Source organism: Falco peregrinus, chromosome 8 (genome assembly GCF_023634155.1).
Source record: "Falco peregrinus isolate bFalPer1 chromosome 8, bFalPer1.pri, whole genome shotgun sequence".
In the NCBI taxonomy this organism is placed as follows: domain Eukaryota; kingdom Metazoa; phylum Chordata; class Aves; order Falconiformes; family Falconidae; genus Falco; species Falco peregrinus.
The window spans coordinates 6,562,528-6,579,295 of NC_073728.1; the positions used below are offsets into that span (position 1 = coordinate 6,562,528).

The following is a 16,768-nucleotide window of genomic DNA, read 5'->3' on the forward strand; positions in this document are numbered from 1 at the left end:
TAGAGAGTTGTCATGGGCAAGGGAAGACTCGTGTGAATAGTAAGTGAGTGGGACCATCAGGACTGGAAGCTGCAGGCAGCATGGGGCTGGTGGCAAGGATGGATGCATTGGTGGTGGATGGATGATTGCTGGCTCAAGTGAGATCCCAGCACACCAATCTGTGGCTTCTCTGCACATCCAGATGAGAAGACAAAAATCCCAGTCACTCACAGCAGTGGGACAGGCTGAAGAGACAGATCCACTGCCCTTGCTTTTGCTAGGTTACAAAAGGTGTATCCCACCCCAGCACCTGAGCACCAAGCTGAGGGCAACACCAGGAGGGCTGGCTGGCCTCAACAGGCAGCGTCCCTTGTCCTCCCTGCTGGGGCAAGGAGTTCTGGCCAGAGCGCTTGGGAACGTGCACCCTGGAGCCAGCCGGGTGGAGAGATGGAGCCCCTGGAGCTGGGAGCCTGCAGGCATGGCAGGCTGGGATGGGACTTGTCTGACAATGAAAACCTTCCTCACCCAGAAAAGCCTTGCAATGCAATTTCCCACCAAAGCAGGGAGGATGCCTGCTCCCAGGAAAGGGAGAGAAAGCGGTTGCATGGCCGGGATAAGAGGGAGGAAAGGGCACCACCAGGAGGACCCCACACCCCGGGCACCCACAGACCGACCGTGGGGCAGGGGCTCGCTGGTTGCCCTCCCTGCCACGCAAGGGCCCCGCTCCTGCCTGGGGAGCCAGACAGGCGATGGCTCAGGCAAGGGCTCCGGTTCTTCCCCAGGGCTGGAAATGCCATAGAGCAGGAAAATAACAGGCTGCCTTGGTGTGAGTCACGGGGGAAGAAGCAAGCAAATCAAAAGGCACTGGTATGCTGGGCTGGCCTTCCTGGTACTGCCTGTGAGAGTGGGGCTCCCAGGGCTTGCACCCCAACGAGCCCACAGCCCTCTGGGCTCCGCCAGCACCGTGCCTCGCCCTAAGCCCAAACCATCACCAGACGCTGCTCCCGGCTGTCCTGCACTTCCTCCTCCTCCTCCTCCTCCTCCTCCGAGCCGCTCCCCTGGGAAGGGCAGCCCTCAGGCAGAGACAAGGGTAAGAGCAATGCCAGCGGAGCCCGAATCCCAACGGTTTGCAAAATCCTGGGGAGGAAATACTTGGCAATTTGAGTTTCAAACTCAAGAATTGTTCAATTAAATATTCCCGGGCCGTTAATTCACGTTTGCCGAGAATTAGGTGCCTGCACGTTTCCCAAAGAGAAGGGCGATCTGGTTGTTACTGGGTAGGGTGGCTGTGGTCCCCCTGCCTGCTCTCCCCAGTTCCCCTGGTTTGCAGGGGACAGGAGCAAGGCTGGCTGGCACCGCCTATGGCTGATCCATCCTCCCGCTTCCCCGGCTCAGCTCATGGGGTTTGGATGTGCCACAGGGAGGGAACCCTTGCTCTGGCACAGCCTGCAGGGTATTATAATTAGCATTAGAGGCTCGTTGCAGGAGGACTGTCTGAAAATCAGCTCTTTATCCTGTTTCTCCCATGTCTGTCCTGTGTGGAGGGCGATCCCCACCAGCTGGGGCTCCCGTAGCAGCCTGGCTTCCCACCCCAGCACAGCTACAGGCAGCCCTACCTTTGGGGACTGTGTCAAGAAAAAATCTCCCTGTCCTGCTCCGGAGACGCCCTCCCAGTCCTGTCCCCCATGGCACTCGTGGAGTCCCCAGCACCAGCATCCTGCTGACCCCTATGGCTGGCAGCTCCTGGTGGCTGGGAGAAATGAAAAGCTGGAGGAATTTGTGCGGAACCTGGTGCTTGTTGTTCCTGTCCCTTGTCCCAGAGCCATGCCGGTACCTGTGGGGAAGGGGAAAGGCAGTTCGTTAGCTATGGAACCACGTGAGATGGGTGTCTGAGGGACGGTGATGGGAGATGGGGCACCCAGGAGCAATCACACTGTGCACAGTGCCATGGGTGGATGGAGCACAGGGGACGAGGGCAGGGAGCATGGCTTTGCCCTGGCTCGTTGGTCTAGGGGTATGATTCTCGCTTCGGGTGCAAGAGGTCCCGGGTTCAACTCCCGGACGAGCCCTTCTTTTGGGCACCCAGCCTCCCTGGTGGCACATGGGGCTGTGACACAACCCGGGCATGTATTAGGGGATGGAGGGCTTGTTCCTCTGTCCTCACTGGGCACGTCCCCATGGGCAGGATGGACCCCCAAGAGCTGGCAGTGAGGTCCTGCTGGCACAGGGGGATGTAGCTCAGCGGGAGAGCGCTTGCTTTGCATGCAAGAGGCCCTGGGATCGACCCCCAGCATCTCCATGTCCTTTTTTTACCTCACCAGAGCCCCCTCCCTGCCGGCTGCCGGCCTGGCAGAGCCCCCCAGGCCCCCCTGAAAATCCCTGGGTGCCTGCGGGCACGGCTGCGCTGGGGGTGCTTGCTGGCATCCGCAGGCTGTGGTGGTGTGTGTGAAAGCTACAGCCTCAGCTGCATCCCTAACCCCAAAATGGGGGTGGGGGTGCAATGGGGTGCACCACCCCAGCTCGTTGGTCTAGGGGTATGATTCTTGCTTCGGGTGCGAGAGGTCCCGGGTTCAACTCCCGGACGAGCCCTTCTTTTGGGACACACTCTCCTTTGGGGGTGGCATCCTTGCTGCTCTCTACTAACCCAGCGCAGGAGGGTTTCTCTTACAACTGACACTGGTTTTACCAAGCTTGGACACCACTAGTGCAGCGCAGGGACAGCACCAGTGCCTGGGCACTCCTGGGCAGGGGGATGTAGCTCAGCGGGAGAGCGCTTGCTTCGCATGTAAGAGGCCCTGGGTTCAACCCCCAGCATCTCCATGTCCTTTTTTCCCCCCTGGAAGTAGCCATAAGAAACATCCCCTTTCCTGCTGCATGGGACATCCCAAGGCTGATCTCCCTCTCCTGCCAGGGTTTCTCCTCCCAGCTTCCTGAATCCCGGTGGCTGCTTCCATTGCCAGCTATGTGGCTCTGCCCCTGGCCAGAGCTGCCCAGCGGGGATGGGGTGGCAGCACATCCCCCTTCTGCTGTCCCCAACACCCCTTCCCCGCTGGGAGGGGACAAGCCCTGGCCACGGCTGAGCCGTGTCTCAGGTGGGACTGTCCTGGCAGCATGGACATGGCCAAGCTCGGGAGGCCGCCTGTCCCCCCTTGTGCTGGGCACTGCCACCCCATCTGTGCCCCATTCCTACGGGGGCTGAGCCCAGCAGCGGGTGCCCAAAAGAAGGGCTCGTCCGGGAGTTGAACCCGGGACCTCTCGCACCCTAAGCGAGAATCATACCCCTAGACCAACGAGCCGGGGTGCGCAGCCGCACGGGCACCCCCACCCTGTGGCGGGCACTGGGGGGCTGGGGGGGCACTGCTGCCCAGGGACCCCGCTGTCCCTGCAGCCACTGGGTGCGCACAGGCCCTGCCAGCAGCCCCTGGGCAGCGCAGCGGGGCTGAGCCGGTGTGCGGGGACGCACCGGCCACCCCGGACATGCCCCCACTTGCCAGGAAAGCGGGGTGCCCGGGGGGACCGGGGGGTGCCCAGGGCGGGGGCAGGTATCCCCCGTGGGTGCTGGGGTGCGGGGCTGTGATGGCCGAGTGGTGAAGGCGTTGGACTCGAAATCCAATAGGGTCTCCCTGCGCAGGTTCGAATCCTGCTCACAGCGAGAGATTTTGCCCACCACCTCGGTGCCCAGACTGTGTCCTGGGGTGCCCACGCTTTGGGGGTCTTGGGGGGGCATTTTCCTTCACCATTGTGGAGTACTGGTGGTCCTATTGCTGTGCCTTTGGCAGGAGCAGGCTGTCCCATCTGGTTGCCACAGTATGGTGCTGGGTGCAGCAGGTGCTTTCAATAATGTGGCATCACCTTCTAGCAATTAATTACACTTGTGGGTAATTAGCGTTGTAGGCTGGCCCTGGTGAGCACTCAGTGCTCGTGTGCTCAGAGCTTCTGGAGCCACAGAAGGGCCAGTACCATGTTGTTTATCTAAGACCCTTTCTGTCTCCTGGCCACAGATCGATGTGGTTAATGAGAAACCCTGGCTCGGGGGCAACTGTGAAGTTGGTTGCTGCGAAGAAGGTGCTGGGAGGATTTTCCTCTGCTGTGGGACAGGAAAGGGCAGGTAAACCCACAGGGTGCAAGGAGGAGAGCCCGGAACCGTGTGGAGCAGGCAGACCCTGAGGCAGACCCTGACACCATGGCCAAGCTGGTGGAGTGTGTCCCAAACTTCTCGGAGGGGAATAACAAAGAGGTGAGGGAGCACATGGAGTGGCTGGGGGGTGGGTGATGCTGGGGTGCTGACAGCTGGGCTGCCTTGGCAGGGGTCTGTGCAAGCAGCAACCGCTGCCAGACTCTGCCCTGCTCCTCTGAAGTGATGTGCACCTTGCCCTGCCTGGCTAATGCCAAAAATACCTGAAGGTAGCCCCTGCTTGCTTTTTGGCACCTTGGTGCAAAATGGGGGCTCAGACCTCCCCGTTGTGTGCAGGCTGCTGTAGCACCAGGTCTCAGGGTGGTCTGGCATTATTTCCTGCTGTATTTCTTCTGTGTACCCTTAGAGAAATACCGCTTGCAGGTTTTGTGCCAAAATACATTGTCCAGGTTAGTGGGATCCATTCTGGGCATCAGCCTCAGGCTGAACTTTGCCCCTGCTGGGGATACAGGAGTTCAGAGGACCCAAAACTGCCATAAAATCCCTGCTTCCCCGAGGGAACAGGATTTACAGAGCCAAATCTGCTTGGAAGCTGGCAGGGGGCAGTATCCTTAGGAACAGGAATTTGGGATGGTACTCTCCAACGTGTGGCAGCAGCTGGGTATTTCTCTCTACCACAGTGGGTTTGCGTCTTGCTGGAAGCCAGGGGTGTCCCAAACCCCCTGGGTAGGAGTGGGATGCTCGTGCCTTTGGGTCCTGCATAGTCTGCAGTGCAGGGCCGCATCCCCACTGATTGTGGGGTCATCCGCAACCCCATCACCGGTGGGAAGGGGGACGGTTGAGAAAAGGCATCCCCCACCTTGCAAAGCTGGGGCTGTGGTGGGGGTCTGGCTGGCTCAACCACCTTGCTCCCCTCTGCTGCCCGGCAGGTGATCGACGCCCTGGGGCAGGCCATCTCCCGGACACCGGGCTGCGTGCTGCTGGACGTGGACGCCGGTGCCTCCACCAACCGCACTGTCTACACCTTTGTGGGCTCCCCCGAGGCTGTCGTCGAAGGCGCACTGAGCGCGGCCCGTGTGGCCGGGCAGCTCATTGACATGAGCCGGCACACGGGTGAGCTTCTGGGGGGTGTGGGAGTTGATCTGGTGTGAAGCATCCCTTGGCTGCCGTGCGTGGTCAGCTCTGGCTGCACCTTGCATGGCTGGAGCTAAAATCAGCTGCCAGTGGCCGAGCACGGCACGTTACTGCACCTGCAGCAGGCTGCTGCCGGGGTGGATGGTGCTGGGACTGTGCAAAGCTCTTGCTCGTCCTCCTGATCCAGACAGGCTGAATCCCTCCTGTCCCTGGGCTGGAGTAGATATTACTGCTGCAAACTCAGCTTTCCTCGTGGTGGCAGTGCCCGGTCTGCAAAAAAGACTGGGAAAGGGCCGTCCTCCCTCCTTGTCTGCTTGCTTTTCCCAGCTCCCATCCTTCTCTCTGCCCTGTCGCCAGGTGAACACCCTCGCATGGGGGCCCTGGATGTCTGCCCCTTCGTGCCGGTGATGAACGTCAGCATGGAGGAGTGCGTCACCTGCGCCCACGTCTTTGGGCAGCGCTTGGCAGCGGAGCTGGGGGTTCCTGGTGAGTGAGGACCAGGAACCTCTGCCCACCCCATCCCACCCCATATGCTTCCAGCTGTGGAGAAAAGGCACACCTTTTGCAAAACCTTAACCAAATGGTGTTTGCCTCCGAACGGGCAAAACCAGATGACATGCTGCCAGCCCCTGCCTGGCAGCGCTCGCCCCTGACTTTCTCTTGCAGTTTACCTGTACGGCGAGGCGGCACAGGATGAGAGCAGGAAAGCCCTGCCCACCATCCGTGCCGGGGAGTACGAGGCGCTCCCTGAGAAGGTGAGCCTGGCAGCACCTCTCTGGGTAGCACGGGCTGGGCAGAGCTGAGCCATACCTCCCCAGCTTCAGGGAGAGTGCTGGGGGCTGGCGTAAACCCCTCACACAGAGAGGAGCTGGTGAAACATTTTGGGTGCCGCTGAACATGGAGGTGGTGATGGCAGATGCCAGCTGGGCAGGGAGATGCCATCCCCAGGAGGGTGGCCCATGCTGCTCAGCAGTGCCAGCCCACACGCTCTCCTCCTTCCTCCCCAGCTTGCAAAACCAGAGTGGGCGCCTGATTTTGGGCCACCAACCTTTGTCCCCCGGTGGGGGGCCACGGTGACGGGTGCTCGGACCTTCCTTATTGCATACAACGTCAACCTGCTGTGCACCAAAGAGCTGGCTCACCGCATCGCCCTCAACCTCCGTGAACAGGGTCGTGGCACCGACCAGGTACCCCCGTGCCGGCAGCGTGCTGGGAGCAGACCTGATTGCCCCCCGGCCTCCTGGGCCATGCCTTGACTGTGGCAGTTCTTGGCAGCCTGGGCGCTTGAAGAGGGTGCAGGGCATTGGCTGGTATTTGGAAGAAGAGAACATAGCCCAGGTTTCGACGAACCTGCTGGATTTTGAGACCACACCGCTCCACGCCGTCTATGAGGAGGTCTGCCGAGACGCGGAGGTGGGTGGCACGGGGTGGTGTGACGTGCTTGTTTCAGTAGGGGCTTGGTAGAGGATGTCTCCCTCCAAGTTTTTCTCCCCATCCCCAGGTCAGGTTCTACTTTATCTCCCATTAAGCAGAGTGCTGAATGGCATGAAAACCCCAAAAGCTCAGCAACTTGCTGCTAGCCCCCAGCTCCTCCATTGAAGGCTTTTCCATGAGCTCCCCGGGTCCTGAGAACCATCAGGCTGGGGTGGTAGTGGTGGCAAGGTGGGTGGCTCTGGGGACAGTTGCATTTCTGATGTTCTTTGCAGGCACTGAATCTCCCTGTGGTGGGGTCCCAGCTGGTGGGGCTTGTCCCCAAGAAGGCCATGCTGGACACAGCCGAGTTTTACATCAAGAAGGAAAACCTGTTCATCCTGGAGGAGGAACAGAAGATCAGGCTGGTAATGTGGCTCCTCCTGGTACCAAGATGAGGGTGGAATAATGAGAGAAACATGTGAAGCCCCCCCCCCCCGCCCCAGCCTCCCAAAGTGGCACTGAGCAGAGATTTAGGACCCCAGCAGTCCCCAGGGCATGACACTTGTCTCTAGGGATGGTGCCTGGTGAGCTGTGAGGGCACAGCGAGCAGGACAAGTTTCTTGTTGTCCTGAGGATGCCACGATGCTCACAGAGCAGATAGCCCATCCCCTGAGCACAGAGTGCAGGCAGCAGCTGCCCATCTTGCCTACATGGAGGCCAGGAGGGGAAGGAGACCTCCCCAGAGCTCAAGGACAGTGTGTGGCTTTATGGGCAGCTGTCCCAGGACCAGCATGAGCTGGGAACAAGGAGACAGGCTCTGCTTTTCAGCTGCAGGAGGGAGGGACGTTTCCACCCTATGGGGAACGTTCTAGATAAGAGCAAGCTAATTATTTATCAGTGTTTGTAGGCAGCCGCATGCTGCCCGCACGTATGGGGTGGGTCAAGCTGGTGACGCCAGCTGTCCTCTCCCTGGGTGATGGCCCGAGCAACTCTGTCCTAGGGCTGGATCACCCATGGTTAATTAACAGCAGGGAATGAGGATGCAATGTGACTTAACATGATGGGGCTGACATGGCGGTGCTGCTTCTTGCAGGTGGTCAGCCGGCTGGGCTTGGACTCCCTGTCTCCGTTTCACCCCCGGGAGCGCATCATTGAGTAGGGACCCCCATCCTGCTTCTCATCACGGTGCCCGTCCCTGCCCGGACGGGGGGCATCCTGCTGCCTGTGTCTTGCACTTGGCTTGTTTTGGGAGCGGTGCCTACGACCAGCTCCTCTTCTCACCTTGGGGTCATCTCTGCTGGGTGTTGGGCAGGAACGGGGTGGTCCCTTCTCCCAGATGCTGATGGTTGTAAACATGGGGTGCGGGGACTCCAGGTCACTCAGGCAGGCAACGGGGGCAGGTTTTCTGGCCAAATTTGAGCATGTACATGCTGTGCTGCAGTGCCTGGTGTAAAACACATGTCTGGTGGGGGGGAACATGCTCTTTATGTCCTTGTCATCCCCCCTGGGGACATGGCTGCAGGTGTGTTTCTGTCCCACCAAACACCCTTTGCGTGAGCCCACCCTGTCTAACTTGGAGCAACCCACCACACTACCAGGACAAGTGCTCCCCAGCTCTCCGTCGGTCCCCATGGGGCTCCTTGTCCTCTCCCCAACCCTCCCACTGGGTTTTTTGGGGGTTACCCCCCTTCTCAGCCACCCACAGAACCAAGGGGTGGATGAAAACCTATTGAAGAGGGCAGTGCTGGCTGAAAAGGGAGAGGGAGGGGGTGGTGGGTTTCCCTGCGTCTGGGGTGTGTGTGTGCTCTGACCCATGGAGCTGTTGTGCCACAGGTACCTGGTGCAGGCAGGAGAGGTGGATGGGGGGCTAGTGGCCAAGCCGCTGGGCACCTTTGTGCGAGCAGTCGGTGGGAGGTCGGCAGCACCAGGAGGAGGTTCTGTGTCTGCAGCTGCGGGTGCCCTGGTACGTGCCACACAGTGGGATGGGGTCCCTGCCTGCCTCGGGGGTCCTCTGGGTGTGCTGAACCGCTGAGGAGAGCCAGCATGGTGGTAGCAGTGGGCACAGTGACCAGTTGGAGGATTTATCCCTGTGGCCTTGCAGGGAGCAGCACTGGGCTGCATGGTGGGGCTGATGAGTTATGGGAAGCGGCAGTTTGAGGAGCTGGACCCCATCATGAGGAAGCTGATTCCCCCCTTCCACCAGGCCATGGATGAACTGGTGGCAATGGTGGATGCTGACTCCCGTGCCTTCAGCAGCTACATGGTGAGGCCCTGCTGGTGGCAGATATGCCATGGAGAAGCAGGGGGCTTTCCAGCTGGGAGGGGGGGGCTGGCATTGTGTACCCTGGTGTCTTTAGGAGCAGGGCTGTGACCTTGGTCCAAGCCAGGGCCCAGGGGAAGGGACATCATCACCTAAAGGTTTGGAAAAGCATGGGAGCTATCAGGTCTGCCATGGCCCGCAATCCAAGGCACACAGGGTCTTGGAGAAAATGGCAGAAAATCTGTTTTTCTTGTCCTGCAGGAAGCTATGAAGCTGCCAAAAAGCACCCCCGAAGAGCAGGAGAGGTGAGCTGGGCTGGGTGGCGTCTCGCAGGCTGGGGGAGCATGGCTGCCCAGCTCTCACGCTGGGGCTGTCCCCCCTCGCAGGCGCACAGCTGCCATGCAGCAGGGGCTGAAGACGGCAGTGAGGGTGCCCTGTGCCCTGGCAGAGAAGGTGAGCGGGCTCTGGCCTGCTCTGAAGGAGCTGGCACGCCACTGCAACCTGGCCTGCAAATCTGACATCCAGGTACGGCCCCAGGCTCAGCGCTGCCCCAGCTGGGGCTTTGGAGGCTGCTGGGCTCATGGCTTCTCCCTGCGAGGTGTCCCATCATGTCCTGACCTCTGGTCTCCAGCCAGGCTTCCCAAACTGGCCAGGGATTTCCATCTGCTAAATTTCTGGCAGCTTGTAGAAGACTTGACCTCCACCAATCCTTGCCTGAATTTCCCCACCTGTGTGGCAAGGCTGCGAATGGTTCCCACTGCTGGAGCCATGTCCTGAGAATACCGGTGCAGAAGACCTTCTCACAAGCCTCTCTTCCTAGGTGGGAGCCAAAATGCTGGAAGCAGCTGTGTTCGGAGCTTACTTCAACGTCATGATCAACCTCAAAGACATAACGGATGAGAAGTTCAAGCTCGCAGTAAGCAGAGGCCGTGAGTGTGTCCTAGCCCTGGTGGCAAGGATGGGGTGGGACAGAGATGGAGATGAAGCCCCTGGGACCCCTCGTTCCCAGGCACCCCGTTCCTTCGCCATCAGCGGGATGCATGGGGTGGATGGTGGATTGCTCTTCTGTCCTGTTGAGAGGCAAATGATGCACCTTCTCCCTCCCTGTGTAGATGTCACAGAAGGTCTCTGGGCTGCTGGAGGAGGCGAAGCAAGGCTCGGCGCTCGTTCTGACGCTGCTGGAGAAGCGGGCAGCCTGAGAGGGGCTCAGGGATGCGCTGGGGGCTCTGCAGTGGCCAATACAGCTGGGAATCGTGTCATCCCTGCCTGGGCTCCTTCGGTCTCTGCCTCAGGAGCGTCCTGTCCCCTGCTGGCCTTTCCCTGGCTAAGGGTGATTTTTGCCGTGTGGGGTTCAGACCCTGGTCTCCATCCCCCCAATCCCTGGGGCAGAAGGAGCTGGCTGGGCTGGCAGTGCTTGGGGCCACAGCAATCTCAACAGAGGGGACAGCACTGCCCAGGAGGGGATCCCAGTGCGTGGGCACCTCCTGGCCCCACACACCCCTCTGTATATCCATGCCCAGAACTGCCCCCCCCCGAGACACCCCGCTGCCCACGGGGCTGGGGCAAGCCCTGGTGCAATCCTTTCCTGCAAGGTGTCTTTTTGACACCGCATGATGAGACCAGCCTGTTGCATTGCTCACTGGCCAGGGAAAGCAGCGCTGCCAAATGCGGGGCGGTATTGGGAATGTTAGCAAGAAGGTGGGGATGGGACGGGAGGAGCTCTGCCCCCTCCTCACAGACTCCCTGAGAGAAAGACCTGAGCATCAGGGCACCGAGCCCTGCCTCTCTTGAATGGGTCTGATGGCAGATATCCCCTCCTCCACCCACACCCCATGGCAGCACCCTGATCAGTGTCACAGGGAGTCATTAGCTGGACCCTGCTGTCCCACAGCAGTGCCTGCAGGAGGGTGACCCCACCTGTGCCAGCCCCTGCCCCTGGATGCTGTGTCCATGCTGGGAGCACCAAGCCAGGGTTCATGGTGGGGATGCCTGACTCATCCCATCACCTGATGTCGGGATGTGAAACCATCACCCTCCGTCCTATGTTTTTATCAGCCCTGTGGGACCTTTGTACCGGCTGGGAGCGGCGTGTTGACATTTCCCATGTGCCCATGGTGATGACCATGGCACAGGGAGTGGTGCGGCTGGTTCCACTGTTATGCTGTGTCACCCCTGCCTGCCACACCCCTTGTCACCTGGGCAGGGCCCTGGTATTTAGTGGGTGCCCGCCACCCTGGGTGAGCCGTGCCAAGGACAGCGATCGGGGGTGCTGCTGGCACTGGTGCCTGCAGAGGGTCTGCCGGCATCGCCTCTGCTGGGAGCTTTTCGGCAGGTTCGGTGAGCAGAAGCGGCTCCTGAGGCAGCAGCGCCTGGGGGGTGCAGGGCAGCTGGGGGGCACGGGGGCAGTGGGAGCGTGGGCACCTGTGGGTCAGGGTACACTGTCCCCATGGCTGGCACCGCACCCAGACATGGCGTCCCCAGTCCCTCGTGGTCCATGAAGACATGGGCTGGGCACCCAGGCTTGGCTGGAGGTGGGTTAGTATTTCCATTAACAGTAGAAACCACACGCCTGGACTCTGAGGGTGCACAGAGATAAGGACAGTCGCTCTCGGTGTTGGTGCTGTCACCTGAAGGGGCAGGGTGGCTGTTGGGGTCTGGGGGTGTCAGCATTCCTGAGGAAGTGAGACTGGTTTCTGCCTGGGGCGGACATGTGGGACAGGGGAGCCATGTCCTGGCTGCTGGCAGGGCGATGACATCCCTGTGACAGGAGGTGCTGGGAGGGAGCACTGACAGTGCCCGTCTTTCCCTTGCAGCTCAGGGGCCGTGGAGGATGTGGAACCCCAACCCAGGTGAGGGGCCGCGGGGCTGGGCAGGTACCACGCAGGCATGAGGGCTTGAGGAAGAGCTCTATGCAACCGCCACAGGCACCGGAGGGGTTACCTGCATGCCAAAGGGGAGGGGGGCATCGTTTGTGAGGAGGGGGGTAGACCAGGAGGGGTCCTTTGGGTGCATGGGTACACCAGCTCCCTGCATTGTCTGTAAGGGGGGAGCCCAGTTCTGCTTGCTAACAGCCCCCCTCTTCTTCCTAGGTGCACCCGGGGGGGTGCCACCACCACAAGTCCAAATTTGCCCATCTGCTCCTCCGGGATACCCTGGTCCTGGCACTCCAGCAGGTCACTACCCCGGCTACCCTCCAGTGCCACCTGGCACGCCTGGGGCTTATCCCCCAGGACCCCCAGGTGGCTATCCCTGTGGCCCCACTCCACCTGGCCCCTACCCACCGGGGCAGCACCACCATGGGCACCCCCAACCAGGGCATCATCCCCATGGGCACCCGCATCCTGGACCACCAGGAATGCCGGGGTGCTCACCGTGCCCCCCTGGCTGTCATCAGAAGCACCATAAGAAGCACAAGAAGAAGCACTCCAAGCACCATGGAGGCAAGGTAAGAGCGAGGTGGCAATGGACCCTTCTGAATCTCTGCTGTGGTCCTTTGAACCCCCTCATGGATGCCGCAGCATCCAGCCTGGGCAGCTGGGGCTCCCCTCTTCCACCCTGCAGTGGCTGGAGCGGGCTGCCACCACCCCAGTGATTTGTTTTAGATGTGGAGATGTTTGCTTAATAAATAGGCAAGTGTAAGTCATTTCGTGTCTTTTGAAATGTGATCCGTGAAATTTCTTGAAGCCATTGGGAACAGTGACGCAGCTCAGAGTGCGCTACTCAGTGTATTAAATCCCAGGACTTTGTCCTGCTTGCCCGAGAGTGAGTTGTACCTCCCCTAAAGGTCATTTGCTCAGTGTCCCAGAGCAGAGGAGCAGTTCAGTTCTCTCCTACAAAATAAAATAAATTAGATAAAGAAAAAAAAAAATTCTCTGTGCTGGGAGTAGATGCTGCAGAAAATGCCATTCCAGAGATGGGCAGCATCCAGAGCAGGTCTGAGTGAGGGACTGTTAAACAAACCCCCAGTTCCACTATCAACAGTAGGAGCATTTTCCAAGCAAAGCAAACGGTCAGCTCCTCTCGCTCTGTAATGGCTCTGAAAGCGATCTGCCTGGCCATCTGCCCTTGCTGGCAGAGATCAGGACCCTTCTGGAATTTGTTTAATTGGCCTGAGCAGCTTTGTAAAACAATGACAAAAAACCCAGTCCACCCACGACATGCTTGTAATATTCTCCAAACAGGAAAACAATGGCTCCAAACCCTGAAATACGGTTTGTGACAGCTTTGCGATAAACTGCAATAAAAATTGTGGTAATGTCAGTAGTAGCTATTTTATCTTCAAGTCAGGGTACCCTGGCTGTGGTGCTGTGCTGGCTCCTTGCAGGCTCACCCTCTGCATGGCCCACGGGGCCCTGATGTTAACTAGTTACTGGTTTGCAACCCATCCCACGTGCAAACCTGAGGGCACCCCTTTTGCTGGTGTGCAAAGACACCCGGGGAGAGGCAGGTCTGCAGCCGCCACCACTGCAGGCTCAACCTGGCCCCGGTGGGGTGCTGAGGGCAGGCACCCCTGGCAGCATCAGAAGTGGTGTGAAGGAGGGTTGTTTCCATGCTATCCTAAAGTTGTTTCATCTCCTCCAGCACTCCAGCAGCTCAAGCAGCAGTTCTGACTCCGACTGAAGAGGACATCTCCCACATGCGTGGTGGTGAAGCGATGAAACACAAAGTCAAACACCCCATGGGAACCACCTGCATGTTGCTCCGCTCCTTTTCCCTTCCCCTTAGAGTGGCGTTTTGCTTGCTCGGTGATTCTTCTTGGTTTTAGCTTGTAAATTCTCTGACAGGAATTGCTATGGGATAATGGGCAGCAGTTCCATCCTCTGTCTTTCGGGAGCGCCTGCTGAAAGTCATCCCCAAGGCTGCAGGTAGCAGTGCAGGGACTATCACGTGCTGGTTCACAGTCTGATGGTGTTCGTGTGTTTTTTCCTGTGCAATAATGCTGGCTGCTAACATGGATCTCGCTGCCCGTAAAGGTGAGATTTCCCAGCTGCAGCAGAGGGGCTGGTTGGGGAGTGCTGTAACTTTCCCTTGCTGAGCTGTATGGGTTGTCACCCTTCGCGCCATGGTAATAATAAAAAGGAAAAAGCAGTGCGCTGTCTTTCTGGAGCCCCTGAGCCATGGCCATGTGACTGCAGCATGTCTGCTAGGAAAGGTGAAAAGCCCATCAGTGCTTTCACCACAATTTTAACACAGAGCTGCTCTTGCTGTTGTTTTATTTTTGTTTTGCTGATGGCCATGGCTACCATGAGGACCCTTCCCAGCTGCGTTATCAAGAATGTTTCGCTGCCAGAGAGCGCAACTGGCTAATGGACCTAGTGGCACAACCATGCGCAGCTCTCTGTTGCAGAAGGGATCTCAAAAGAGGTGCTGCAGCCGATCTCACCCAGATTTTCTGCCAGCGCAGGCTTTTTTGTCCTTGTTGTGCTGCTGGCTAGGTACGTGTGTGTGTGTGCTGGGGCAGGGGCATTGCCTTCCTGCAGCTCCCTCTCTGGATGCGGTTGTGTTTTGTCCTGGTGACCCTCCAAGCTCCCCTACAGCCTTTCTGAAGGAGGGAAAACATGGCAGGGACACTGCAGCATGTGTGGCCACAGCTCCCCACTGGCGTGCCTGCCCTGGCTTGTGCCCATGCTGGGAGCCTTTCCCTGCTGGCTCCTCTGCACACCGTGCCTGGGGTCCCCTACACACCACCCACATTGTGCCCACACTCTCCTCCCCATCCCACCTCCACCAGCGTACAGAAATGCCCTCATCCTTGGAGGGCTCCTCTACCCCGCTGTCCTGGCTCAAAACACACAAGTGTTGGATGCAAGAAGGGCTGAAGAAAGCATGGATAAAGCCTGACTCAGGTGCAATGCCCCTTTCAGGGTGGGGAAAAGCACAGCCTGCTCAAAGAGGGACCCATGGACAGGTGAGGAACATGAAGTAGGTAAGGAATGAAGTCATGGTCTTTGTTAAACTGAGAGATCATGGTCTGGATGGGCACTGTGAGGGTGCAGGGCCAGAGGAACCAGTCTGCAAGTGGCCTACTGGAGACAGTGGGGAGGGCTGGAGAGGTTCCACAGGTTCCTCCTGTGGTCCTTTGGGTCTGTAGCAGTGCCCCATGACGGCTGTGCTGCAGGGATACCTGGCTTTGTGCTCCAGCACTTGTAAGGGCAGGCAGAAGACAAACTTATCCTGACTTACCAGCTTAGCACCAGGAGAATCAGCTGCTCATTAAAATAATTTTAAAAAGACAAACTACACAGTAAAGAGGCTTTTTCAGGATAGGGTGAAAACAGTTTGTTTATTTTTGCAGACAGCACAATTCAAGTTCAAATCTGGGCGTTGCCTAGCAGATACTGGTGGGAAAGTGGCACCGTGGTTACTTTGAGCACATTGGGATGATGGGAGGCAGCTCCGGTGGCTGCCCAGTATGTTGTGAGATGCTGGGAGGCATCCTGCCCCTTCTCACCCAGGATTTTGGGTGCAGTAATAAATGAACAGGTTCTGATGAAGGTTGGAATGGCAGAAGGAAGCAAGGGCGATATGGTCCACAGGAAAAAAAAGATCTTAAAGATAATACGTGGAATTTAGGATAGACAGAGCCCCAAAAGGAGTATTTGCAGACAAGCGCATAAGGCAGCAAAACCTCTTGCCATCCCATTGCTCCTGGGAAAGAGGAGCAAACCACCAAAGGCCATGCAAAAGGAAAGTAAGTTGCTGACCATTTCAAGCAGCATGTGACGTGTCATAAACTCACTCAGTCCTCTCGGGGCAGAAGTACCGAGAGAACAAAAAAGATGAGATAACCTGGAAAAGGGTTTGCTAAAGAACAGGGGATGTCGCCACCATAAAGCTCCTCACAGGACACTGAGGGGTATTGAGAGTTTTTGAAAACTAGAGATGTTCATTGGCCCTGCTACACTGAAAGGTTTCTTGCTTCTCTGATAAGCCCTCCTAGGATTACAGCATTTACGCAAGTCATGGCTTGGTTTGTGTAAAGCTTTACATAAGTAAGTCATATGGCTTTATATCCTGCTTCAACCTTGGTTTTAATTAGCACCATAAGTGTAAGATATATGACTTTTCATCATGAAAATAAAAAAAGAGCTCTGGATTTTGGCTAGAAAGGAGTACCCAGAGGGCAGCTGTTCTGGGCCAGCTCAGAGCTGCTAGCAACCATACAGAGGGAAGGAAATGAAACGGGTAATATCAGGGTGGGGTGCATATCGGTGAGAGGCCATGCGCACTCCCTTCATTTAACATATCCACCTAATGAACCTGTCAAAGAAGCTGGGCTGGGAGAGGCTGTCATAGTCCTTCTCCCTGAAGATGGCTGCCCGGTCCCCAAGGCCAAGCTTCAGCAGGACATCCATGTCTACATCACTCCCGAGAGCCACTACGGTGGGCATGACATCTTGCTTCTTCATGGAGTTGATGGCCTCCTCGAGGTTCTTGCTTCCTGTGATGCCATCGGTGATGAAGATGAAGGAGAGCTCAGCATTGCGCCGGGCGAGTCGCTGCCCACCTCCTGGGCTGAGTACGATGTTGTTGATGGCGTGTATGATGGCTGACCCGATGTTGGAGGATGAATCCAAGTACTTTATCTGTGCCAGGGCATTGGAGATTTCCGTCAGGTTGTAGGTCAGTGGGAAGACCACATCCTGGTCCCTCTCACTGCCGTACTGCAGCAGTGCAATCCGGGCATTCATGTTGTCGGTGTTGCTCCTGGCCAGCGTAAGCTGTCGGGCCACGTCCTCCACAAAGTGATGGGCCCTGTGGAAATTCTGCTCCCCAATCCTTTCAGAGCCATCGAGCAAGAAGACGACATCAACGGGGCGCTGTGTGCACTGGGCCACTGCAAGCTC

At 58.1% G+C, this 16,768-nt stretch overlaps 2 protein-coding genes and 6 non-coding genes across 9 annotated transcripts in view; 6 read left to right on the top strand and 2 right to left on the bottom strand.

Moving 5' to 3' along the window:
* Positions 1-1,976: 1,976 nt before the first annotated feature.
* On the top strand, positions 1,977-2,048 carry TRNAP-CGG (transfer RNA proline (anticodon CGG)). The gene has a single exon. It is a non-coding gene; the product is annotated as a tRNA-Pro (tRNA).
* A 158-nt stretch (positions 2,049-2,206) lies between these two features.
* Positions 2,207-2,278, top strand: TRNAA-UGC (transfer RNA alanine (anticodon UGC)). The gene has a single exon. It is a non-coding gene; the product is annotated as a tRNA-Ala (tRNA).
* Positions 2,279-2,496: 218 nt separating this feature from the next.
* On the top strand, positions 2,497-2,568 carry TRNAP-CGG (transfer RNA proline (anticodon CGG)). Its single transcript has one exon. It is a non-coding gene; the product is annotated as a tRNA-Pro (tRNA).
* Positions 2,569-2,727: 159 nt separating this feature from the next.
* Positions 2,728-2,799, top strand: TRNAA-CGC (transfer RNA alanine (anticodon CGC)). Its single transcript has one exon. It is a non-coding gene; the product is annotated as a tRNA-Ala (tRNA).
* Positions 2,800-3,203: 404 nt separating this feature from the next.
* Positions 3,204-3,275, bottom strand: TRNAP-AGG (transfer RNA proline (anticodon AGG)). The gene has a single exon. It is a non-coding gene; the product is annotated as a tRNA-Pro (tRNA).
* A 274-nt stretch (positions 3,276-3,549) lies between these two features.
* Positions 3,550-3,631, top strand: TRNAS-CGA (transfer RNA serine (anticodon CGA)). Its single transcript has one exon. It is a non-coding gene; the product is annotated as a tRNA-Ser (tRNA).
* Positions 3,632-3,996: 365 nt separating this feature from the next.
* FTCD (formimidoyltransferase cyclodeaminase) lies at positions 3,997-13,824 on the top strand. 2 transcript variants are annotated; one of them, XM_055812250.1, is made up of 17 exons: positions 3,998-4,216; positions 5,044-5,227; positions 5,606-5,734; positions 5,915-6,003; positions 6,256-6,435; positions 6,524-6,661; positions 6,955-7,086; positions 7,755-7,816; positions 8,495-8,624; positions 8,763-8,924; positions 9,183-9,226; positions 9,308-9,446; positions 9,742-9,837; positions 10,034-11,258; positions 11,735-11,770; positions 12,011-12,366; positions 13,503-13,824. In XM_055812250.1, exons 1-14 carry the CDS (start codon positions 4,163-4,165, stop codon positions 10,118-10,120), a joined length of 1,626 nt encoding a protein of 541 aa, XP_055668225.1. In that variant the 5' UTR covers positions 3,998-4,162; the 3' UTR covers positions 10,121-11,258; positions 11,735-11,770; positions 12,011-12,366; positions 13,503-13,824. The 2 variants fall into 2 exon arrangements, with proteins under 2 accessions (XP_055668226.1, XP_055668225.1); XM_055812251.1 differs by lacking the exons at positions 9,308-9,446; positions 11,735-11,770; positions 12,011-12,366; positions 13,503-13,824 and having other exon boundaries at positions 3,997-4,216; positions 10,034-10,180.
* A 1,361-nt stretch (positions 13,825-15,185) lies between these two features.
* COL6A2 (collagen type VI alpha 2 chain) overlaps positions 15,186-16,768 on the bottom strand; it is a 28,382-nt gene continuing 26,799 nt past the window's right edge. Inside the window, exon 28 of the mRNA XM_005241292.3 lies at positions 15,186-16,767. Within this exon, the coding sequence (XP_005241349.2) occupies positions 16,160-16,767 (608 nt within the window). The 3' untranslated portion in view covers positions 15,186-16,159. The remainder of the gene's footprint in view (position 16,768) is intronic.

Bases quoted from the DNA above. Each gene is read 5' to 3' on its own strand.
- FTCD (XM_055812250.1), top strand. From the start codon at position 4,163: ATGGCCAAGCTGGTGGAGTGTGTCCCAAACTTCTCGGAGGGGAATAAC. The intron at 6,004-6,255 runs GTGAGCCTGGCA...CTTCCTCCCCAG, and splicing joins ACGAGGCGCTCCCTGAGAAG to CTTGCAAAACCAGAGTGGGC. The intron at 7,817-8,494 runs GTAGGGACCCCC...GTTGTGCCACAG, and splicing joins CCCCGGGAGCGCATCATTGA to GTACCTGGTGCAGGCAGGAG.